This window comes from Globicephala melas, chromosome X (assembly GCF_963455315.2).
Source record: "Globicephala melas chromosome X, mGloMel1.2, whole genome shotgun sequence".
Classification (NCBI taxonomy): Eukaryota; Metazoa; Chordata; class Mammalia; order Artiodactyla; family Delphinidae; genus Globicephala; species Globicephala melas.
In genome coordinates this window covers 4,400,708-4,414,906 of record NC_083335.1, presented here as the reverse complement: position 1 = coordinate 4,414,906, position 14,199 = coordinate 4,400,708, and the positions used below count along the sequence as shown (strand labels likewise).

The 14,199-nt window shown below is 58.1% G+C and overlaps 1 protein-coding gene across 13 annotated transcripts in view; it reads left to right on the top strand.

Annotated features, from left to right (window-relative positions):
• The window catches only part of MAMLD1 (mastermind like domain containing 1), a 117,248-nt gene extending 104,922 nt beyond the window's left edge, over positions 1 to 12,326 (top strand). For 6 of the 13 annotated variants that reach the window (XM_060292183.1, XM_060292184.1, XM_060292185.2 and 3 more), the window contains 3 exons: positions 129 to 251; positions 9,113 to 9,197; positions 10,190 to 12,326. In XM_060292183.1, the coding sequence (XP_060148166.1) occupies positions 129 to 251; positions 9,113 to 9,197; positions 10,190 to 11,319 (1,338 nt within the window). In that variant the 3' untranslated portion in view covers positions 11,320 to 12,326. Of the gene's footprint in view, positions 1 to 128; positions 252 to 2,378; positions 2,623 to 9,112; positions 9,198 to 10,189 lie in introns of all 13 variants that reach the window. The other 7 variants (XM_060292190.1, XM_060292192.1, XM_030846957.2 and 4 more) reach the window with 2 other exon arrangements.
• Positions 12,327 to 14,199: the final 1,873 nt, after the last annotated feature.

Here is a 14,199-nt window from a genome sequence, read left to right as displayed (position 1 = left end):
TAACAGCAGTTTCTTTTCCAAAGTAAATAAAACAGAGAAGACACACGAGCATCAGCTACAAAGCTCCTTGTCGGTCAGAGTCAAGACTGAATCTCATCTAGTTTATTTCTTTTCTTTTTTTAACCAAGGATTACACCGGTCCGCGAAGCGCCTGCTCCCATTCTGCTCCACTTGAATGGGTGGCTGCAGCCCCGTTCCCAGCTGCCGCCGAAACAGAACTGCCCGCACCGTCGGGGCATCTTCTGCTGCTGGTAATTTCCATGTACCATCTGCAGGGTTTTTTCTGCCTGATGAACTACCGAGGCGCTGTGAGCGTATGTTCATGCTGATGGGGGTTCTTGCTTCCTGACCCGTCACTAATATCCTACAAGTCACATGAAGCTACCAGGGATTCCTGAGCAAAAGCTTAAAATGCTTCAGTTCCCTACGAATAAGCCCCACTCATTGCTTTCAGTCTGTGTCGTCACGGGGTGGGCAAGGAATCAGACCTCTAGGAATAGTTGCATATCGGGATCGTAAAAACTCCTACATGGCTATAAAATAGTGTCTTGAATTATCAAGGCGCTAGGAATGCAGGCACAAAGAATAGTCCATTGTAGAGATGACCTTGGTCCAAGGACAAATTGGAGCTTGACTAAGCGAAGCTTCAGGTGGCCAGTGAGCTCAGCTCTGCACGAATGCACCAGCCCAAGGGGAGGGGCGCCGGGCCCTCTGTAGTTGGCTTATCGTCAGAATGGCAAAGAAAGTTTTCCTTCCCACGTGCAGTGAGTTCACTTGCTAAGCGTATTTCACGTGGTTTTTTGGTTCTGTTTTTCTCTGGGGAGAGGGGTGTCATCTCTAAAGCTCTCCAAGCAGTTAGGTTTTCTTCCTAATCCCATCTTTGAGTATTTATAACGTGTTCTTAAAATTTTGCCTGGAGATCCCTTGTAAAATCCGGCCTGTACTTTTCTTAATGACACACTTGAACAGTTTCTACATTTCAAAGCCTGTTTTCCATATGACAAGGTAATCACACACATGCACACACCGTGCCAGACTTCATGTGGACCTGGGAACCAGGCAAACCTGGATTTGCATCCTCCCCTGCTACTAACTAGCTGTGTGACTTTGGGCAACTTCCTTAACCTCTCTGGGCCTCAGTGTCCTCCTCTGTAAAATAAGGACAGTAATCGTTCCTGCCTCATATACAGCTGTTGCAAGTGTTGAGTGAGACTGAGTATTGAAAGCACTTGGGTTAGTGCCTGGTACGTAGCAAACGCTCGATAAATTCAGTGGTGGCAGTTTTTAATCGTTAATTCAACTACGGCATCCAAATATCTACTGGCCTGTCATCCGTCACAGAGGCTTGCCCACGGTAGGCACTTAGTCGTGTTTATTGTCATGAATTGAATTGACTCCGACTGTTTAGATTCGGAGGATAAATATTTCCCTTTCGACCGGGCTGTTTGATAGACACAGGTGATCACTCAAAGCTCAGGTGTTAAAAGCACGACAACGAAGAGGCTGCTTCACGTAGAAAGACCTTCTCCTCAAGGCAGGCTCCCCCTGGTCCTCTTGGGCACCCCTGTGGCCGAGCGCTCGCTGCGCTCGGCAGGATGTCAGAGCCGTCTCGGCAGCTCCTTGGAGTCTTGAGGCTTCCTGTGACGTGGATATCAAGTGTGAGGGTTTTTAATTGCCTTTGGCTAAAAGAATTGGGTCAGATGTTCAATTCGGGTGAAATCCCTGCCTTCTAAAATATGACGGAAAGGGGAGGGGCCACTCACACGCAAGTCCTGAAACGTGGGGGCCCCGGCAAGGTGAAGTGCAGTGAGGGCTGCCGCTCAGGGCTGGGCTGCTGTGAGGTTTCCACATGACTGCTTGGTTTTGCACTCACCATTTGGTTTTGCAGATTCCTCAGCATGTGTCTACACACACGTACCTACACACCAGTTTAGAATGGTGTGCTCTGGGGGGGGAGGGGCGTGGGGAGGGATCGGGATTGGTCAAGGTCATTGCTGATGACGTAGCTTGACTCCCATTTCCAACAAGACAGTGACTGATGGAGGCAGAGGCTCCTTAACTGAGACCCACGGATGGGTAGTAAGTGGTCCAGAAAACCCCTGAGATTATACGTAAGATGTCGGTGGGCTGGGAAGGGGGAGACACCAGCGTAAGTGCTTTTTCTGTGGAGAGAGACCATAGCTTTTAGCCGATTCTCAAAGGAGTCTGTGACCCAAGACAACCAAGACCACAAAGCTGTTGGGTTTGGTTGGCCCAGACCACTTGGTGTGTCTCACCGAGCACCCAGACGACCCCGCTAGGCGGTCAGGGCAGTGACAGGAGCATTCAGAGGCATGTCGTGGCCACGCCGCTGATGGACTCTTCAATGGTTGTTGTAGACTCATGTAGACAAAGCCTGCAAGCTTGGGGAAGCCAGGCCCCCCCAGGTCAGCCTCGGGCGACAGCCCCCATCCTGCCAGGCCCTGGGGAGTGAGTCCTTCCTGCCCGGCAGCTCCTTTGCTCAGGAGCTGGCCCGAGTCACCTCCTCGTACAGTACCTCAGAGGCAGCGCCCTGGGGCGGCTGGGATCCGAAGGCCTGGAGGCAGGTGCCCGCTCCACTACTGCCTAGCTGCGACGCTGTCGGTAAGTCACTTCCCCCAGCCTCGCTTTCCTCATCTGTCAGCTGGGCACGGTCCCCTGCTCAGCCTGCCCGCCTGCCGCACAGGGTTGTTGGGGGGCACAGAGGAGGTGACAGCCCGGCCCGTAAAGCTCTGTTCACCTAGGAGGGATTTCTAGCAGAGAGACCACCCAGGCAAGCAGACTGCTCCGGCATCTCAGCCTCATCTTCGGGGCACTGAGTGGTGATCGCCCTGGGCGCAGTTGCTCCCTCCCGGCTGTTGGCCTTCCAGCACCCCAGTTCATTCCCTGCCTGTCTGTCCCTGCGGCCAGGCTGTGAGTCCGTGGGGCACAGGGGCTGCGCTTCTGCACCTCCGAATCCCACCCCCCACATCCGCCCCGACCCCGTGCCTGCCTGCTCCATAGCCGGTGGGCGCTCGGGAACTGCCTCTCCCTCCAGCGGTCTGCTGTGGACTCCGCACCCCGAGGTGTTCTTTGACCCCACCTGGGACTCACGCACCCCAAGAAGTGGGAAGTTGGATCGCCCCACTGGAGGACTGGTAGCCCCGGGGGAGGGCAAGCAGAAGGAAGCCCAGATTCTCAAAGAAATGCCTTGACTTGCCCTAAGGAGTCACGTTAGTGGGCATGAGAGAAAGATGGTGGACGCCAGCCGGAGCGGGCCTTTGCAGAGAATTTCACTGGGCTCGTGGAGTTGTTGTTCTGGCGCATGAAATATCAGTCAGACCTCTCTGCAGAGAAAGCTAGAGAAATGAGCATTGGCTGAGTGATAGTGATCAGAAGATGCTCATCCGGCTGAAAGGACCTCCGGGATTCTGGCCTTTAATGGAAATGCTGCTTCGGTACGTGAGGCCTCGCTCTCCCCATCCCACCTGCCTCGGCCCGCAAGAACAAGCAGTGCTTTCCATTCAAGGGCTATCGATTTTTCTCTCTCTTTTTCTTCCCCCTTTTCTCTGTGTGCTCTCACGGTGCTCTCCGGCTTGTCCAGTACAAAGCTGCCAGGGAAACAGAATTAACAAAATGGACTGGGGCATCGTCCACTCAGGATGTCTCTGAGTTCCACCCTGGTCTGACCTGTTTTTCCCTGTCCCCAAAACGCAAAAAATGAGCGATCCAAGCTAGCTTGCCTCGAGAGAATTCATTTCCCCATCTTATTATCTCTCTTCAAAGCCAAGCCAGGCCTTCCACCCTGCACTGGAGGTGGGGGGCGGGCGGAGGCTTGGCCCTCAGATCTTCCCTACGAAGCTTTGGAAGTTGGGCCCACCTCGGGGGGCTTTGAGGGACAGGACCTCCAGCTCAGCCATGACTCAGGAAGACCAGACACAGTGTGAGACGGAGGATGCAGGCTCCCCAGGGGAAGAAGAAAGGCAAGCTGCAAAGACATTTGTTTCCTTTGCGGCCAGATCAATCCTAGCACGTAGACCCAGCCCTTCCGGGACCAGGCAGCCCTGAAACCGCCGAGATGGAGGTGGAGTCAGGAGAGAGTTCGTACAGCTGGAGGTCAACTGCAAAGGCAGAAAATGGAAAAGAGAAAAGTCGTTTTCGATGGCGTTGATTTTGTGAAGTGCCCGGTGGCAGCTTCAGATCGGTTCAAACCCAAGGGCAGCATCATGACCGTGCGGGTGGTCCCTGTCTCCTGCTCCAGAGGCCCCAAGGGTCAAAGAAAGACCTCAGCAGGCCACTGGCGCCCCGGCGTCCGGGTGTGGCACGTTCCCATGTGCCCTGAGGGCCCCACGGTCTGCGCCTGGGTTTCTGCCGTGCCGCCCAACTCCCCGTCCCGTCACTCTGTCGTGTTCTCTTTAGTAGATGCGCCACCATTGGCAATGACTTTCTGTGACTGATTGCTTGCGTCTTGTCAGTTGCCCCCTCCGTTGTAAGCTTCATGAGAGTAGAGACACACAGTGCCACCCCATGCCTGTGACAGAGCCTGGCCCATGGTAGACCCGTGAGAAATGTCCATCAGCTGACTGACAGAGGGGCTCACCGGGCTGCCAGGTGAACCCTATATCTTCCCACCCGGAGTCAGGGAGGCTGCCCTCCGGGCAGGGAAAGGCATTGAGCAGAGGCCCGAGGAAAGGGCAGGTGTGTGGCCGCCCCTCCCCCCGCCCTGGCCTTGGCCTCTGAGGTCCGCAGGGAAGAGTGGCGGCCTGATGACCCACTCAGCACTCCCATGTGGAGGCACTCTGGAGAAACTGAGTCACGGGCTCAGAGAGTTAGGAGCGGGGGTTAGGAAACACTGAAGCTGGCCTGCCATTCGCTGTGGGCAGCCCGTTTCTGAAGGACACCTGAGGAGAGTTTTAGCCTAAGAGCATCCACGCCCCCTCAAACAGGGCTTCGGGTCTGAGGAGTCCCCATCCACAGGCGTGTGGGAGTCCCTAGAATTCAGATCTCCATGCAGAACGCTGTCTTCCCGTCATTTCAAAGGAAAAGTCACAAGAGTGGGTGAGTTGTTTCCAAATCTGCCTTCCCAAAACCACAAAAGAAGGTGCTTTTCCTATTGGAGGAGGAAACAACCAACCAGCCCACACACTGGAGCTCGCTAACCTTTGACCCTTTAACACAGAGGCGAGTGGCTTCTGCTGTGGCAGGCTGGCTCTGCGTGGGGCACCCAGGGCCTTGTCTACTGGGAAGGGAGCAAGGAGCTGCCTGGTGCTGGAAAAAGAAAAACCCTCCCTCTGCCCCTCCTCCCCCTCCCCCTCCTCCCCTCCCCCTCCCCTCCCCTCCCCCTCCCCTCCTCCCCTCCCCTCCCCTCCTCCCCTCCCCTCCCCCTCCCCTCCCCCTCCACCTCCCCTCCTCACCTCCCCCTCCCCTCCACCTCCACCTCCCCCTCCTCCCCTCCCCTCCCCTCCTCCCCTCCCCTCCCCCTCCCCTCCCCCTCCACCTCCCCTCCTCACCTCCCCCTCCCCTCCACCTCCACCTCCCCCTCCTCCCCTCCCCTCCCCTCCTCCCCTCCCCTCCTCCCCTCCCCTCCTCCCCTCCCCCTCTCCCCCTCCTCCCCTCCCCCTCCCCTCCCCTCCTCCCCTCCCCTCCTCCCCTCCCCCTCTCCCCCTCCTCCCCTCCCTCTCCTCCCCTCCCCCCTCCCCTCCTCCCCCTTTCTCCTCCTCTTCCTCCTCTCTATCTCCCTCTCCCCCTCCCCTCACTCTCTCCCTTCTCTGTCATCCCGTCTCTCTCCCTCCCCCCTCCTTCCCTCTCTTAACTCTGCTGCACAAAATAAGGCTTCACGTCCATCCCCGCATTCCCCCAGAGCTGTTCCCTTGGATCCCCTCCCCAGTCAGAATGCTCTCCTCTTGGGGATCGTGGGGCAAGTAACTTCAGGCCGAATCTGCCCAAGACGCAGGAACCCTGTGTGCGCATCTGCCTCTGCCTCATCCCCATCCAGTTAGAGCGTCCCTGGGTCTCATGAAGTGGTTGAATCAGTAATGAGACTGTTCTCGGCCTGCAGTGGGGAGAGGACGCGTCAGGTGCGTGCTCTGGGGCTCACAGGAGACATCCTCCTGTGGTGGCCAAAGCGTGAGGCCCATAGGGCGGCCCGGCCTCCCTGGGGGGGCCCAGTGTTGGGCTCTCTGCTGTGTTGGGGCTCGGGCCGGCCCTTTGCCCGTCTGTCCTGCCTGTGCCTATAGCACCCGCAGGTGAACGCTAGCCCTCAGGTGAGCCCCCAGAGCTTCCTGGGGCATCGGCAGGAAGTTCCTCGAAAGGCAGCCCCGGGACTTCCTGGATCACCATCCTGGCCGAGGCCTGTCTGTGAAGGTGGCCCCTTGGCCAGGTGGGAGGAGGAGCCAGGGCCCTCGTTCCTGGGGAGACTTCCTTCCGGGGACCACGTGGGGAAGCACACCCAGGCTCACACAGGCCCACCCGACGCCGCCCCGCCGGCGTCACCCGGTACAGCAGCACCCAGCTCCGTGACAGCCGACCGCAGCCCTAGGAAAGGCAGGCCTTGGGTGAGCTCCTCCACGACCACGGTGGTGGAAAGCCACAGGTTGCCTGGGCCATCCTTCAGTGCGTCCATCACTAAGCAGCCCCTTTCAGCCGCTGCTTCCTCCTGGTCACTGAAAACATTTGTCATTTCCTGTTTTCTCCATTTTCCAACGATTCTAATTGTCAGTGTCAAAAGGCAACAACTGTTTTCTTGGGGCTTATCTTTGGAGCACATTGATTCAGAACAAAGGATGGGGGCCTCTGTCTGCAAAACAAAGGAAGCAGCCTCCTCGGGAGGCCTGGAGAGAATGCTCTGGCTGCTCTGCCAGGGACAACAGGACAGGCCGGGAGCAGAGGGCTGGCGGTGCCCCCCCCGATGCCCCAGCAGCGTGAAGAGAGCCCTGCTTGACGGCGACACCCCAGGCCGGCGTCGGCCGTGCCCTTCGGACTCGGCAGCTTCTGTAGCCGTGCCGCTCCGCAGACTCGCGCTTCAACTCTGGATCCTCTGGGTTTCTCTGCTTCCTTGGATGAACGCCGGCCAGCATCCCGTTGTCCCTGTAACTGTGGACCGTTCGAGAAGCACTCCCTTTCATCTGGCAGACACTGCCCACTTCCTCCACTCTGACCTCTGCCCCAGCCTCGCCTTCACTTTGGTTTCCCAGGCCCCGGGGGCGTCTTTCCTCTCTACCTCCCTCCCTTTGGACTCTTCTGCCTGTCCCCTGCTTTGTCTTTCGTCGCACTCTGTAGCCTCCACCTGCCCTTCCCCCACTCCGTACAACTTTCTGCTATTTGATGCACCTAATGGAGCAGCTGGTGGGGATGGAGTTAGGGCTGGTATAGACAGCAGAGCACAGGAGCCGGTTCCTGGAAGCAGCGGGCTGGGGAAGCAGAAGCAGTGGATCTGCAGTTAGGAGACGCTGCACTTCCCCAGCCGTGTCACCTTGAGCAAGTCACTTACCCTCTGTGAGCCTCAGTTGTCACGTCAGTAAGCTGGGACCATAGGTCTTCTACCCAGATCTCCTAGGGCTGGTGGGAGGTTCGATGGCAAGAACAGAGGTGAGAGGGCTGCCTTCAGAAAGGCCTGCCCACCCTGAGCAGCTCAGGCAGAGCACAGGGCTCCCCCAGCTCCCCCAGTTCCCGATGGGGTGGCCTTGGGTGGTCATGCGACCCCTGTGCTCCTGAGGTCCTGTCTCCCCACCCCACGCTTTAGCAGGAAGACAGCAGCTCCAGGGCTGAAGAGCGACATCCCTGGCACCCACCTCCCAGCAGCCCCGGGGGAAGGGGGGCAAGAGCTCGGACAGGAAGCAGGCTGAGGGCGGGAAGCTGACATCGCTTGTGGTGTGGTCCGCCCACTGCCACGTGTTTGTCCTCTCTGCCTTGGCAGGAACCGAGGCCGAGAACTGCCCGACAGGCCTGGGCGCCGGGCTCTCTCCCAAGCGCCGGCCCTCCGAGTGCAGAGAAGCAGGCCCCGGGCAGCCTGTGTTGTCGGGTCAAGTCTTCTGGCATCTGGGGGGCGGGGGACGCAGTTCCGAAAGTAAACTCAGGGAGGCGTGCTCCCCGACAGAGCTGCCTTGCTTGGTGGCGCACGAGGAAGCAGACTCCTTGAGAAGGGGACAGAGGCGGCAGCGGGTGAGCACTGGACTGGGAAGCAGACCTGGGGCCCAGTCACAGCCTGGCGCCGAACGGCTGAGGGGCTTGGGGCCAGTTGTGCCTTCTCCCGGCCCTCAGCTGGCTGGCTCGCGGCTGTCCCCTTGAGCGGCTCCCAGCCTCAGGGCTGGGACTGCAGCCATCGAACGTGGCTCCTCCCCCTGCCCACCCAGCTTGCGGATGGAGACCGGGAGCCCGTTCCCATCGCCCGTGTGCGGCCAATCAGGCAAGCGAAGGGAAGCTGGGACTGAGTGGCTACTCCGGGCGTCGGCCAGTGCGTCCATCTGATCGTGTGATCATCGCGCCCTTCGTGCCAGGACCACCTGGAACAAGCCTTGGCCCTTTCCCCATGACAGCCCCGACATCCCTGGTTCGCTCAGCCATTCTTTGCCCTCGTGGTTGGGAGTCCAAGCCCTACCTCCATCACTTAGTGTCCTCCGAGTGCGGCCAGTTTGTCTGGGTCTCCCTGAGGCTGGCATGCCCAAACTCTTGTCAGCACCGTAGACGTGGTCTGGCCAAGGCAGAGTAGTGTAGGACTGTCACCTGCCTCCTTCTACATACTCTGCTTCTACTAATGCAGCCTAATGTCACATTTGCTCTTTTGGTGACCACATCTCACTGCTGCCCCATCCTGAGCAGAAGGATGTCCAGAATGCCTAAATCTTTCTTCTCCGTGCTCTTGCTGTTAAGCTCTGTGTCTCCCGCCCTATCCTACGCTGTCGCAGTTGGTTTTTTAACCCAGGTGCAGAATCCTACTTTTATTTATACCTGCGGAGTTTTGCTTGGGAGGGTGGGGCATGCATGCGAGTGTGTGTTGGTGTGTTCACTCATGCTTTCTGCTACACCAAAGCCAAGTCCTGAGTCCCCACACAGAGATCCCAAGGCTAGTATTTCTTGGTATCCCTAATCTGACACTTCTTTCTCATCTTCTATTTAGCAAGAGAAGCAGAAATCAGGTCTTATGGCAATGATCCCTGAACAGCGGAGTGCATATCTCGCCCAACAGATGAGTCAATTTCAAGGTAAGCACTTAAACTCGATGTTCTCGAAAGGGCGGGCCAGGGGGCGTGTGTGTGAGGTTGGGGGAGAATTCATTCCAGCAGAAACAGTTACTGAGATGTTTCTGAAAAGCATTGAGGGAAAGAGAGGAGGTCTGCAAGGCACTTCCAGGGCAGCCTGGTTGGATCCGTCACGTGGAAAGCTTAAGTAGAGTCCCAGTGAAACGCTCAGTCTTAATGACTCTGAAATCGCTGTTTGATTCAAGAGATTGATTCACCCATGGCATCTAGGACTGTAATCAACATTGACTGGCCGCAGATACAGCTGTTAGCCAAACACCAGACACGGTCTCTGCCGGACTAGCAGGGGAAACGTGCGTTAAGCAGTCCTCTCCAGCCAATAGTGACATTGGACCAGGCCAAGGGTATTCTTGCCTGGGGTTTGGGGGAAGCTGCTTGCCCTCCAACAGGTGTTCGGCAGCTTCATTGTAGCCCAGTGGCCAGCAATGGCCCATTGCTCCTGCATTCTCTTGCAAAAACCCCTGTTCCTTTGGGTCTGATACCAGCTGAATGTCCCACCTGTCCAGGCTGGAGTGGCATGTCAGGCACACTTCAGCCGCAGGGACAGGACGGACAAGTTCCAGAAAGGCCAGTGTCAAGGACTGGGCATCCTTCAGGGGGTGGGCGGTGCCAGGCCTGCGTACGGATACTGAGTAGAAAAGTAGACCCAGACCCTGGCTTCATGGAGCTTACAAACTACTGGCATTTTCAGTCCAACATGATCTGCTCTTGGGCGGAGGGGGAGCCATGAGCACAGACCCAGGGGGTCTAGGAGGGCTTCCTCCAAGAACTGCAGTCCGGGCTGAGGGTGGAGGAACCAGGGGAGCAGGGGATGTTCGGGAAGAGCCCAGGGCGGAAGGTGAGAGGTCAGTGCTGGGCCGGTGGCTCCCCGCCAGCAGCTGCGGCCCAAGTTGAAGATGCCTTTGGAACTGACCCCCACTTCTCTCTTTCTGTAGCCGTCCAAGATCAAGTCACCTCCAAGTGTAGCCGGACCAAGGCAAGCTCCCCACCCAACCAACCCATGATGCCACCCGGAGCTGCGCTCCTCCAGAGCGCTCTGAGCCCAGGAATGGTCCCGCCCGCCAGGCACCAGAGCCGGGAGGGCGTGGCCCTGATGTCACCAAGTCCAGGCAAGCAGCACGGGACTTTCAGCTCCAGCCCCCCGTTTCCCACACCCTTGCGCTTGAGCCACAACCCCGCGGGCAGCCTCGGGTCCACCTGCCGGCGCACGCGGATTCCCAAGGCCGCCCCCACGGGAGTGCCCCTGCCCGGCTTCTGTCCCAGCCCCCTGGGCAGCCAGCCCCTGAGTCCCCACCAGCTCAGACAGCCCTGCGTGCCAAGAGTGCCCACCGTGCTCCACAACGCTGCCTGGGTGGCGGCAGCAGCAGCAGCTGTGAGCACCGCGGTGTTGAGGGGGCCACCCCCGAGGCAAGCAGCCCATGGCATCCAGCAGCATTTCCATAGCAACTCCCTCTTTGCCAAGGCCCCCGTGAGAGTCCCCCAGGGAGCCCCAGTGTTTCCATCACAACAGGCAGTTGTGTCCCCCAGTCAGGTGGCCCCGGGAGGCAGACCCAGCCAGAAGGTGGGCGCTGCCCCCGCAGGCTTCAGCCTGCTGGGCCACCAGAGCCTCAGACAGAGCCCGCTGCGGGGTCCCGTGCCTGTGCTGCACGCCACCAAGTCCCTCCAGCAAGGCATGGCCAGCTTCAGGCCCGTGAGTCCCATCCAGGGCATCGAGCCACCAAGCTATGTGGCTGCCACCGCCGCCGCCGCCTCCACTGTCGCTGCCAGCCCGTCCCCTGGTCCCTTCAACAGCGTGGGGAGCCCCCCTGAGTTGCCACCCTATGCCTTGTTGCCCCAGGCCTCACTGAACGATCTCATTTCACCCCCTGACTGCACTGAGGTGGATTTCATCGAAGCTCTCTTGAAAGGCCCCGGCGTGAGCCCAGATGAAGACTGGGTGTGCAACCTGAGGCTGATCGATGACATTCTAGAACAGCACGCTGCTGCCCAGACTGCCGCAGCCCAGAGTGCCGGCCACATCCCTGAGCAGGCTGGCCACATCCCCCAGAATGTTGGCGAGCTTTAAATGCCCAGAGAAACCTCCACGGGGCCATCACTCCGGGGAGCGGTGTGAGTCCACAGCAAATTCGCAGCTGGTCCCACGTAGCCACACGCTTGTTGCCTCATTACGATTGAGGGGCGTCAGCCCACGCCCACCCCTCTCGCTACCTGTGACGAAATGGAAAGCTGGTGATTTTTCAAGCTACCTGTACATATCTGAACATTTTGTAAATGGTTTTCCTAAACATTCACGACAGAAGTATTTATACTTCGTTTTGTGACTTTGTAAATAAAGTGACGGCTTTCCTTTCAGTAGAGCTGTGTCCATTATGCATTGTCTGTGTTTATTCTACATTGTTGCCAATACGCAGACTGTGTCGCTCACTCCAGCCATACCTTATCAACCGGGTGGTGGAGTCACGTACGCTTTAGATGCAGTGGTGGATGTGATCAAGAGGTGTTGTGCAAACTGACAAATACTAAAACTTCTGCCGCCCTGTGTGGTTCTTAACCTCTTTCGCAAACCTTTCAGTCTCTGCTAGCTCCTTCCTGACGAGCATATTACAGCACAAGCCGTTTGATCGTTAAGTGCCCCTCAGAGGAATTATTTGCCCGGAGGCCGGAGAGTTCTGTGGATTTGGGAGAAGCAAGGAGGTAATGTGTGAGCTGGGCACCGTCTGAGGATCTTGAGTCTCCTCCCTTTATCCCTCAGACGGTTGGCACTACTCCAGCAGCACCTTGCTGGGTGGAGGTGAGATGTTCCCGGTTTAAAGCCTTTCGGTATTTGTTTTGATGTAAGGCTCTGTGGTCTGGGGGAAAATGGGTCTGTAAACATTCATTGTTGATTCGGGCTTTGTCTTTGATGGTTTCTATCTGCAATTATCGTCATGTATATTTAAGTGTCTGTTATAGAAAACCCACACCCACTGTCCTGTAAACTTTTCTCACATTTTAATTGCCGCCTCTACATTTGAAATCTGGCGTCTGTTTCCAACCAGTGCGTTTTTTCTTCGTACTGTAATAAACAACCAGGAGAAAAGTGCCTCTATGTGTTCATTTCTCCAGGGAGCGTTCAGCATCTACAAACCCTGTCAGCTAAGCCCGCTAGTGTCTTCGGGCCTTTCTGAATGCTTGGCCACCGAGGGGAGAGGGGTGAGAAGTTTGTGTAGCGTGAGCCGCGATCCTTTCACATCACAGCATAGAAGCACATCATTTCTGACTCGAACGCCTCCTTCTACAGAGGACGAAACAGGGGAGCCGCTAAGGTGACTCTGCGCTGGGGGCAGGGGGCAGGGGGAGGCTTGAGCTGAGAATCTAGACTCTCCCACCACCATCCTCTTTCCACTGAGAGGGTGACAGGCCCAACTAAAGATCCAGCTCCTCCCACGTAAGGGGGACCCACATAGGGCGGCTGGAGGTTGTCCGTCACTTCACAGAGAGAGTCAGGAAGAGCCTGGTGAAGGCGTGGTCCCGGGAGAGAAGGGTCTTCCCGGCTCCTCGTCCCCGGGCCCTCCCCCAGAGTCTACGCTAAGGCCAGCCCTGTTCGTCCTTAGCACTGGAGGGGGCAGAGCTCAGCGGCGCGGGGTGCTGAGCGGACGGCATGCAGCGGCTGTGCCGTCGTCCCGCCCGTCGAGCTCCAGGAGCCCCGCCCCTGGAGCCCCGCCCCGACCTGCTACCCAATCCCCGCTCGGCCTCCTCCTCTCCCCGCCCTCCCCGCCAGCAGTTGCAGGCAGCATCATGGCGGCAGGCTGTTACCAATTTAAACTGCACGAAAACAACAGGGACTCCTGTCACCTCACACTCGGGACCCTCCCTCACAGCAAGAAAGTGGCTTCCACAGAGCTTCATCGAAATGTGGCCTCATTCTGAAGGGGACCCTAAAGAGGTGGGTGGGACCTGTGCCTTTCCCACGAGGTGGCCGGGATCTGGCGCGTTGGCGGCAGGGGCGTTGCAGAGGGAACCACGTCTCCGCAAAGGGAGTGAGGAAGCTAGCTGGGAACACACACACACGCACACACACGCGCGCGCACACACACACACACACACACACCCCGTGTGCTGTAAGAGCGCAGCTGAAGCACCAGCTTTAATCCCCTAACAGGCAGGGAGAGTTTATATCCTCATCCTCAAGGTACAAAATGTTCCAACACCTTTTGGAACTTTGGGGGCTGAGGAAGCCAGGTACACTGAGGCAGGCCTGTCCTGTCCTGTCCAGCAGAGCCTCAAATGCTCTAAGGAGATGCTGCCACGCGCCACTCTCAGTGGCTGTGACTGAGGGCAGAGATCCACAGGGGGAAGCAGGCCTCCGTAGTCCGTGGGCCAGAGGGGTGGTGGAAACAGTCACGGCCCCAAAGCCTGGGCAATTGGCCCACCTGCTCACAAGGCCCCTCCTGCTTCCTGCAGAGCGTTCCTCTTAGGTCTGGGAAAGGGATACGTCCCGCGGGCGTCCCTCAGCGCCAATCACGACTCTGTGTCTCGGGCTCGACCTCTGTTCCCCCAGTGTTGACTGAAGCGCCCCACTCCTCCCGTCCCTTCTCCTCAGCGGGCCCAGGGGCAGGAAGGGTCGGACCCACCTGCCCAGAGACTGTTGTTCACAGCCAGCCAGTGGGGGTGTTGAAAGCCAGCCCGTGAAGCGGGGCCTCCTCAGCCTGCCACGGGGTTTCGGGAGCCACAGCTGTCCCCGCTCAGCTCTGCCAGCCCTCAGAGTCCCGAAATAAAAGCTGAGCTTGGCCTGCTGAACTGTCCTGCCTTCCATTCCCAGAGGGTTCACTTCTCACCTCAACCACGTGGTGACCTCAAGGCTGAGCCAGTGTGGGCAGCACCCACGCCCAGCACTTCCTGCTACCTGACCCCAGCCTGGCCTCACTACCCCCTGGTCGCCCCAGGCTGCTCTGCCCAGAGATGC